The sequence below is a fragment of the Harmonia axyridis genome, chromosome 3 (genome assembly GCF_914767665.1).
Source record: "Harmonia axyridis chromosome 3, icHarAxyr1.1, whole genome shotgun sequence".
NCBI classification, from domain to species: Eukaryota; Metazoa; Arthropoda; class Insecta; order Coleoptera; family Coccinellidae; genus Harmonia; species Harmonia axyridis.
In genome coordinates, this window is record NC_059503.1 from 49,218,458 (window position 1) to 49,229,666 (window position 11,209).

Here is an 11,209-nt window from a genome sequence, read left to right on the forward strand (position 1 = left end):
TAATGGATGTGTGCGGATTTTCTTTTCTAAATTGTCCATGAAAATTTCGGCTAGTATTGAACTTAGAGGATTACCCATGATTTGACCTTCGTCGGAGCAATAAATAGTTTCATTGAATTGAAAGTAGTTCTGTTTTAAACAAATTTCAAGACAATTTAAAATATCGACTTTTATGATAGGGTTGCAATTATTTTTAGTAAGTAGTTGTTCGACTAGTTGAATGGTTTCTATTGGGGGGATACTGGGGAATAAATTTTGTACGTCAAACGAAATGAATTTAGAGTTTTTAGGTAAATGGATATGTTTGATATTATTGATTAATTCTAAACTGTTTTTTATGGCGTATTCAGCGTGAAATTTTGTTTCTTTTCGATGATAGGGATCAATATTCTAGATAATTTTATGCTAGGAGATGTAGTGAATGAAACTACTGGTCTAATCGGGTAATTCTGCTTATGTAGTTTTAATAATGAATATAATTTTGGAGCTTGTGGGTTCATTAAGGTGAGTTTGAATTTTGGGATGTTCTGAAATATGCTCACTGATTGGTTTATCAGGTATTTGATTTGTTTTTGAAACTGTTCAGTTGGGTCTTTATCAATTATTTTGAATTTATCAGGGGTTAAAAATGCTTTCGTTTTATTAATGTATTCATTTCTCGGTATTATGACTATACTATTTCCCTTATCGGCTCGAGTGAAAACTAATTCATTCAAGTTGCTTTTTTCTTTGATTGATTCAACTAATTTTTGGTCTTTGGATTTCGAGGTTTTTTGTTCAGATTTAATTATGTTAGCGATGTTATATTTATCAAAATTTAAATGTAAATTATTGTCTGTTGTGGGAATTGACTTGATAGCAATTTCCGAGTCAACTGCCAAGCATTCCAAAGATTTCTCATTGCAATGTTTTAGATTGTGTTTGAATCCTTTTTCAAGTAGGGTTGTTTCATTTTCGTCAAATTTAATGTTAGATAAGTTAATGAGTTTAGGGTAAAATTGGTGTGAAGAATAAATTTTAGTTTTTGGTTTTTGTATTTTCGGTTTTCTATTTCTATGGATAAATTTTGTTTCTTTTCGAAAAGAAACAAAATTTCACGCTGAATACGCCATAAAAAACAGTTTAGAATTAATCAATAATATCAAACATATCCATTTACCTAAAAACTCTAAATTCATTTCGTTTGACGTACAAAATTTATTCCCCAGTATCCCCCCAATAGAAACCATTCAACTAGTCGAACAACTACTTACTAAAAATAATTGCAACCCTATCATAAAAGTCGATATTTTAAATTGTCTTGAAATTTGTTTAAAACAGAACTACTTTCAATTCAATGAAACTATTTATTGCTCCGACGAAGGTCTAATCATGGGTAATCCTCTAAGTTCAATACTAGCCGAAATTTTCATGGACAATTTAGAAAAGAAAATCCGCACACATCCATTATTTAAATATTTCCTTTATTGGTACAGATATGTAGACGATATATTCTGCTGCTTTAGAGGTACTAACAGACAGCTAAGCATGTTTATGAAGTTTATTAATGAAATCCATCCTAACATGAAATTTACAGTAGAAGAAGAAATGAATAGTAGAATAAACTTCCTAGACATTTCAATTTCTAAACTGAACGACACACATAACTTCAGTATATTTCACAAACCTACCCATACTGATACCACCATTCACATCACTTCTAATCATCCATATAGTCACAAGATGGCCGCTTACAATTCTATGATCCATAGACTAATAACCATACCTATGAATCACGATCATTTCAACACAGAATTAAATTTAATCAAACAAATAGCAATCAATAACGGTTATAACCCTACCATCATAGATAAGATCCTGTTCAATAAACAAATAAAACATGCTTTGCTGTTAGCGTACCCTTCCCACATAAAAGATGACACCAAAAAGTACATATCTTTAACCTACGTTAATCGAACTTCCGAGCGTATTGCTAAGTATTTCAAAGATAAATTCAATCTCAAAGTATCCTTCAAGACAAACAATAATTTGGGAACTTTCGTCAGAAATAATAAAGATAAAACAAACAAAGACAACAAATCTGGAGTCTACAAGTTAAAATGCGGGGATTGTCACATGGTTTATATAGGCCAAACCGGAAGATCCTTCAAAAAGAGAATCCATGAACATCAGAAGAGTTTCACATCCAACACCACCCATTCTACATACGCCAACCACCTAAAAGAATGCCGACATGAGTTCAACAATAATTACCAGATCCTCCATACAGAAAACAAGAGTTCTAGACTCACACTCTTAGAATCTCTAGAAATAAACAGGTACAATTCCAAGAAGGTCCTTCTGAATGAACAAACAGATGTAAATAGATCACCGCTACTTAACATCTTTAACCAGCAGCACCCTCCAATATAATGTTAATTACCTCATTCAAATCAAATTTTCTCATTACCTCATTTAAAACACATTTTTCTTCTCAACTATGTTGCCAATACCTATTTAAATGAATGTTATACTTTGGGAATGCTCAGTTCAGCACCCGACTTGAAAAAGCTACAGTGTAGCGAAACAATTGTCGTCATTTAAACATCAATAAATTTTGTGGAAATCAGCAGTGTATTATTATTTATTTAAAATGAATTTCCATCAAGTGAAGACCGAATCAATCAAATATTTGTTAAAAGCTGAAACCAGCTTCTTGGTCTTATGGTATTTCAAACTCCTACTGAGAAGTAGAAAGAATACCGAAAACATTTGGTTTTACACCAAATGCCTGCATCTGAACACATTCCCGAAGTACATTAACCTCAAGACAAACAATATAAGCCCGGCAGCCAACACAGGAAGAATACATGGTATGAAGACATGGTTGAAAACTGACATGAAGAAAGAATATTACCAAAGAGACGTCAACAACTTATACTTGAAGGTAATCCACTCAGAACTAACTTTTAGACTCCATATTGTTGAATTTGATACTATTGATAGAAATACCAGAGATCGTGTCAACCAAATCATCCATAAGAAATTCCAAATCCAAAGTAAGAAATTAAATTCACTTATCCATAGAAATAGAAAACCGAAAATACAAAAACCAAAAACTAAAATTTATTCTTCACACCAATTTTACCCTAAACTCATTAACTTATCTAACATTAAATTTGACGAAAATGAAACAACCCTACTTGAAAAAGGATTCAAACACAATCTAAAACATTGCAATGAGAAATCTTTGGAATGCTTGGCAGTTGACTCGGAAATTGCTATCAAGTCAATTCCCACAACAGACAATAATTTACATTTAAATTTTGATAAATATAACATCGCTAACATAATTAAATCTGAACAAAAAACCTCGAAATCCAAAGACCAAAAATTAGTTGAATCAATCAAAGAAAAAAGCAACTTGAATGAATTAGTTTTCACTCGAGCCGATAACGGAAATAGTATAGTCATAATACCGAGAAATGAATACATTAATAAAACGAAAGCATTTTTAACCCCTGATAAATTCAAAATAATTGATAAAGACCCAACTGAACAGTTTCAAAAACAAATCAAATACCTGATAAACCAATCAGTGAGCATATTTCAGAACATCCCAAAATTCAAACTCACCTTAATGAACCCACAAGCTCCAAAATTATATTCATTATTAAAACTACATAAGCAGAATTACCCGATTAGACCAGTAGTTTCATTCACTACATCTCCTAGCATAAAATTATCTAGAATATTGATCCCTATCATTCGAAAAGAAACAAAATTTCACGCTGAATACGCCATAAAAAACAGTTTAGAATTAATCAATAATATCAAACATATCCATTTACCTAAAAACTCTAAATTCATTTCGTTTGACGTACAAAATTTATTCCCCAGTATCCCCCCAATAGAAACCATTCAACTAGTCGAACAACTACTTACTAAAAATAATTGCAACCCTATCATAAAAGTCGATATTTTAAATTGTCTTGAAATTTGTTTAAAACAGAACTACTTTCAATTCAATGAAACTATTTATTGCTCCGACGAAGGTCTAATCATGGGTAATCCTCTAAGTTCAATACTAGCCGAAATTTTCATGGACAATTTAGAAAAGAAAATCCGCACACATCCATTATTTAAATATTTCCTTTATTGGTACAGATATGTAGACGATATATTCTGCTGCTTTAGAGGTACTAACAGACAGCTAAGCATGTTTATGAAGTTTATTAATGAAATCCATCCTAACATGAAATTTACAGTAGAAGAAGAAATGAATAGTAGAATAAACTTCCTAGACATTTCAATTTCTAAACTGAACGACACACATAACTTCAGTATATTTCACAAACCTACCCATACTGATACCACCATTCACATCACTTCTAATCATCCATATAGTCACAAGATGGCCGCTTACAATTCTATGATCCATAGACTAATAACCATACCTATGAATCACGATCATTTCAACACAGAATTAAATTTAATCAAACAAATAGCAATCAATAACGGTTATAACCCTACCATCATAGATAAGATCCTGTTCAATAAACAAATAAAACATGCTTTGCTGTTAGCGTACCCTTCCCACATAAAAGATGACACCAAAAAGTACATATCTTTAACCTACGTTAATCGAACTTCCGAGCGTATTGCTAAGTATTTCAAAGATAAATTCAATCTCAAAGTATCCTTCAAGACAAACAATAATTTGGGAACTTTCGTCAGAAATAATAAAGATAAAACAAACAAAGACAACAAATCTGGAGTCTACAAGTTAAAATGCGGGGATTGTCACATGGTTTATATAGGCCAAACCGGAAGATCCTTCAAAAAGAGAATCCATGAACATCAGAAGAGTTTCACATCCAACACCACCCATTCTACATACGCCAACCACCTAAAAGAATGCCGACATGAGTTCAACAATAATTACCAGATCCTCCATACAGAAAACAAGAGTTCTAGACTCACACTCTTAGAATCTCTAGAAATAAACAGGTACAATTCCAAGAAGGTCCTTCTGAATGAACAAACAGATGTAAATAGATCACCGCTACTTAACATCTTTAACCAGCAGCACCCTCCAATATAATGTTAATTACCTCATTCAAATCAAATTTTCTCATTACCTCATTTAAAACACATTTTTCTTCTCAACTATGTTGCCAATACCTATTTAAATGAATGTTATACTTTGGGAATGCTCAGTTCAGCACCCGACTTGAAAAAGCTACAGTGTAGCGAAACAATTGTCGTCATTTAAACATCAATAAATTTTGTGGAAATCAGCAGTGTATTATTATTTATCCATTCCACATTGTTGATTTTCTTGGACTCGGATGACACACAGGTAGCTATAATCTCCCACGTGGTAAGGTCAATTGCTGCTGTAAACACAAATGCACGACTGACTTCTGTTGTTGATTTCATTTGTTTGTTATTTCCTTCAATGTTTCTCATTCTAACACTTCTCATCGTATTGCACAGGGACGAAAGCTTGACACACGTGTCTATGGAAACCACATTGGTATAAGGGACTGTTTTTATTCCCTTCTTTCTGTATAATGATCAATTATCCAAGTAAGCCATTCCACATTGTTGATTTTCTTAGACTCGGATGTCACGCAGGTAGCTTTAATCTCCCACGTGGTAAGGTCAATTGCTGCTGTTACCACAAATGCTTCTGTTGTTGATTTCATTTGTTTGGACTCGGATGACATGCAGGTAGCTATAATCTCCCACGTGGTAAGGTCAATTGCTGCTGTAACCACAAATGCACGACTGACTTCTGTTGTTGATTTCATTTGTTTGTTATTTCTGTCAATGTTCCTCATTCTAACTCTTTTCATCGTATTACACAGGGACGAAAGCTTGACACACGTGTCTATGGAAACGACATTGGTATAAGGGACTGTTCTTATTCCCTTCTTTCTGTATAATGATCAATTATCCAAGTAAGCCATTCCACATTGTTGATTTTCTTGGACTCGGATGACACGCAGGTAGCTATAATCTCCCACGTGGTAAGGTCAATTGCTGCTGTAAACACAAATGCACGACTGACTTCTGTTGTTGATTTCATTTGTTTGTTATTTCCTTCAATGTTCCTCATTCTAACTCTTTTCATCGTATTACACAGGGACGAAAGCTTGACACACGTGTCTAAGGAAATCACATTGGTAAAGGGACTGTTCTTATTCCCTTCTTTTTGTTTAATTAATAATTATCCAAGTAAGCCATTCCACATTGTTGATTTTCTTGGACTCGGATGACACACGGGTAGCTCTAATCTCCCACGTGTTAAGGTCAATTGCTTCTGTAACCACAATTGGACGGCTGACTTCTGTTGTTGATTTCATTTGTTTGTTATTTCCTTCAATGTTTCTCATTCTAACACTTCTCATCGTATTGCACAGGGACGAAAGCTTGACACACGTGTCTATGGAAACCACATTGGTATAAGGGACTGTTCTTATTTCCTTCTTTCTGTATAATGATCAATTATCCAAGTAAGCCATTCCACATTGTTGATTTTCTTAGACTCGGATGTCACGCAGGTAGCTTTAATCTCCCACCTGGTAAGGTCAATTGCTGCTGTTATCACAAATGCTTCTGTTGTTGATTTCATTTGTTTGTTATTTCCTTCAATGTTTCTCATTCTAACACTTCTCATCGTATTGCACAGGGACGAAAGCTTGACACACGTGTCTAAGGAAATCACATTGGTAAAAGGGACTGTTCTCATTCTTTTTTTTTTGTTTAATCAACAATTATCCAAGTAAGCCATTCCACATTGTTGATTTTCTTGGACTCGGATGACACGCGGGTAGCTATAATCTCCCACGTGGTAAGGTCAATTGCTGCTGTAACCACAAATGCACGACTGACTTCTGTTGTTGATTTCATTTGTTTGTTATTTCCTTCAATGTTCCTCATTCTAACTCTTTTCATCGTATTACACAGGGACGAAAGCTTGACACACGTGTGTAAGGAAACCACTTTGGTATAAGGGACTGTTCTTATTCCCTTCTTTTTGTTTAATGAACAAGTATCCAAGTAAGCCATTCCACATTGTTGATTTTCTTGGACTCGGATGTCACGCAGGTAGCTATAATCTCCCACGTGGTAAGGTCAATTGCTGCTGTAACCACAAATGCACGACTGACTTCTGTTGTTGATTTCATTTGTTTGTTATTTCCTTCTATGTTTCTCATTCTAACACTATTCATCGTATTGCACAGGGACGAAAGCTTGACACACGTGTCTAAGGAAACAACTTTGGTTTATACCAAAGTTGTGTGTCAAGGAAGGGACTGTTCTTATTCCCTTTTTTTGTTTAATCAACAATTATCCAAGTAGGCCATTCCACATTGTTGAGTTTCTTGGACTCGGATGTCACGCAGGTAGCTATAATCTCCCACGTGGTAAGGTCACTTGCTGCTGTAACCACAAATGCACGACTGACTTCTGTTGTTGATTTCATTCGTTTGTTATTTCCTTCAATGTTTCTCATTCTAACACTTTTCATCGTATTGCACAGGGACGTAAGCTTGACACACGTGACGAAGGAAACCTCTTTGATATAAGGGACTGTTCTTATTCCCTTTTTTTTGTTTAATCAACAATTATCCAAGTAGGCCATTCCACATTGTTGATTTTCTTGGACTCGGATGTCACGCAGGTAGCTATAATCTCCCACGTGGTAAGGTCAATTGCTGCTGTAACCACAAATGCACGACTGACTTCTGTTGTTGATTTCATTCGTTTGTTATTTCCTTCAATGTTTCTCATTCTAAACTTTTCATCGTATTGCACAGGGACGAAAGCTTGACACACGTGTCTAAGGAAATCACATTGGTAAAGGGACTGTTCTCATTCCCTTCTTTTTGTTTAATTAACAATTATATAAGTAAGCCATTCCACATTGTTGATTTTCTTAGACTCGGATGTCACGCAGGTAGCTATAATGTCCCACGTGGTAAGGTCAATTGCTGCTGTAACCACAAATGCACGACTGACTTCTGTTGTTGATTTCATTTGTTTATTTCCTTCAATGTTTCTCATTCTAACACTTCTCATCGTATTGCACAGGGACGAAAGCTTGACACACGTGTCTAAGGAAATCACATTGGTAAAGGGACTGTTCTTATTCCCTTCTTTCTGTATAATGATCAATTATCCAAGTAAGCCATTCCACATTGTTGATTTTCTTAGACTCGGATGTCACGCAGGTAGCTATAATCTCCCACGTGGTAAGGTCAATTGCTGCTGTAACCACAAATGCACGACTGACTTCTGTTGTTGATTTCATTTGTTTATTTCCTTCAATGTTTCTCATTCTAACACTTTTCATCGTATTGCACAGGGACGAAAGCTTGACACACGTGTCTAAGGAAATCACATTGGTAAAGGGACTGTTCTCATTCCCTTCTTTTTGTTGAATTAACAAGTATCCAAGTAAGCCATTCCACATTGTTGATTTTCTTGGACTCGGATGACACACGGGTAGCTATAATCTCCCACGTGGTAAGGTCAATTGCTTCTGTAACCACAATTGGACGGCTGACTTCTGTTGTTGATTTCATTTGTTTGTTATTTCCTTCAATGTTTCTCATTCTAACACTTCTCATCGTATTGCACAGGGACGAAAGCTTGACACACGTGTCTATGGAAACCACATTGGTATAAGGGATTGTTCTTATTCCCTTCTTTCTGTATAATGATCAATTATCCAAGTAAGCCATTCCACATTGTTGATTTTCTTAGACTCGGATGTCACGCAGGTAGCTTTAACCTCCCACGTGGTAAGGTCAATTGCTGCTGTTACCACAAATGCACGACTGACTTCTGTTGTTGATTTCATTTGTTTGTTATTTCCTTCAATGTTTCTCATTCTAACACTTTTCATCGTATTGCACAGGGACGAAAGCTTGACACACGTGTCTAAGGAAATCACATTGGTAAAAGGGACTGTTCTCATTCCCTTTTTTTTGTTTAATTAACAATTATCCAAGTAAGCCATTCCACATTGTTGATTTTCTTGGACTCGGATGACACGCGGGTACCTATAATCTCCCACGTGGTAAGGTCAATTGCTGCTGTAACCACAATTGGACGGCTGACTTCTGATGTTGATTTCATTTGTTTGTTATTTCCCTCAATGTTTCTCATTCTAACACTTCTCATCGTATTGCACAGGGACGAAAGCTTGACACACGTGTCTATGGAAACCACATTGGTATAAGTGACTGTTCTTATTCCTTTCTTTCTGTATAATGATCAATTATCCAAGTAAGCCATTCCACATTGTTGATTTTCTTGGACTCGGATGACACGCAGGTAGCTATAATCTCCCACGTGGTAAGGTCAATTGCTGCTGTAACCACAAATGTACGACTGACTTCTGTTGTTGATTTCATTTGTTTGTTATTTCCGTCAATGTTCCTCATTCTAACTCTTTTCATCGTATTACACAGGGACGAAAGCTTGACACACGTGTCTAAGGAAACCACTTTGGTAAAAGGTACTGTTCTTATTCCCTTCTTTTTGTTTAATGAACAAGTATCCAAGTAAGCCATTCCACATTGTTGATTTTCTTGGACTCGGATGTCACGCAGGTAGCTATAATCTCCCACGTGGGAAGGTCAATTGCTGCTGTAAACACAAATGCACGACTGACTTCTGTTGTTGATTTCATTTGTTTGTTATTTCCTTCAATGTTCCTCATTCTAACTCTTTTCATCGTATTACACAGGGACGAAAGCTTAACACACGTGTCTATGGAAACCACATTGGTATAAGTGACTGTTCTTATTCCTTTCTTTCTGTATAATGATCAATTATCCAAGTAAGCAATTCCACATTGTTGATTTTCTTGGACTCGGATGACACGCAGGTAGGTATAATTTCCCACGTGGTAAGGTCAATTGCTGCTGTAACCACAAATGCACGACTGACTTCTGTTGTTGATTTCATTTGTTTGTTATTTCCTTCAGTGTTTATCATTCTAACACTTCTCATCGTATTGCACAGGGACGCTTTCGTCCCTGTGCAATACGTGTGTCACGTGTGTCAAGCTTTCTTGACACACGTGTCTATGGAAACCACATTGGTATAAGGGACTGTTCTTATTCCCTTCTCTCTGTATAATGATCAATTATCCAAGTAAGCCATTCCACATTGTTGATTTTCTTGGACTCGGATGACACGCAGGTAGCTATAATCTCCCACGTGGTAAGGTCAATTGCTGCTGTAAACACAAATGCACGACTGACTTCTGTTGTTGATTTCATTTGTTTGTTATTTCCTTCAATGTTCCTCATTCTAACTCTTTTCATCGTATTACACAGGGACGAAAGCTTGACACACGTGTCTAAGGAAATCACATTGGTAAAGGGACTGTTCTTATTCCCTTCTTTTTGTTTAATTAACAATTATCCAAGTAAGCCATTCCACATTGTTGATTTTCTTGGACTCGGATGACACGCAGGTAGCTATAATCTCACACGTGGTAAGGTCAATTGCTGCTGTTACGACAAATGCTTCTGTTGTTGATTTCATTTGTTTGTTATTTCCTTCAATGTTCCTCATTCTAACTCTTTTCATCGTATTACACGGGGACGAAAGCTTGACACACGTGTCTAAGGAAATTACTTTGGTATAAGGGACTGTTCTTATTCCCTTCTTTTTGTTTAATGATCAATTATCCAAGTAAGCCATTCCACATTGTTGATTTTCTTAGACTCGGATGTCACGCAGGTAGCTTTAACCTCCCACGTGGTAAGGTCAATTGCTGCTGTTACCACAAATGCACGACTGACTTCTGTTGTTGATTTCATTTGTTTGTTATTTCCTTCAATGTTTCTCATTCTAACACTTTTCATCGTATTGCACAGGGACGAAAGCTTGACACATGTGTCTAAGGAAATTACATTGGTAAAAGGGACTGTTCTCATTCCCTTTTTTTTGTTTAATTAACAATTATCCAAGTAAGCCATTCCACATTGTTGATTTTCTTGGACTCGGATGACACGCGGGTACCTATAATCTCCAACGTGGTAAGGTCAATTGCTGCTGTAACCACAATTGGACGGCTGACTTCTGATGTTGATTTCATTTGTTTGTTATTTCCCTCAATGTTTCTCATTCTAACACTTCTCATCGTATTGCACAGGGACGAAAGCTTGACACACGTGTCTATGGAAACCACATTGGTATA

At 35.8% G+C, this 11,209-nt stretch overlaps 2 protein-coding genes across 2 annotated transcripts; both read left to right on the forward strand.

Annotated features, from left to right (window-relative positions):
- Window positions 1–1,563: 1,563 nt before the first annotated feature.
- On the forward strand, window positions 1,564–2,412 carry LOC123675378. The gene has a single exon (XM_045610731.1). The coding sequence runs from the start codon at window positions 1,564–1,566 to the stop codon at window positions 2,410–2,412; it is 849 nt and encodes a 282-aa protein (XP_045466687.1).
- Window positions 2,413–4,234: 1,822 nt separating this feature from the next.
- LOC123675379 lies at window positions 4,235–5,083 on the forward strand. The gene has a single exon (XM_045610732.1). The coding sequence runs from the start codon at window positions 4,235–4,237 to the stop codon at window positions 5,081–5,083; it is 849 nt and encodes a 282-aa protein (XP_045466688.1).
- Window positions 5,084–11,209: the final 6,126 nt, after the last annotated feature.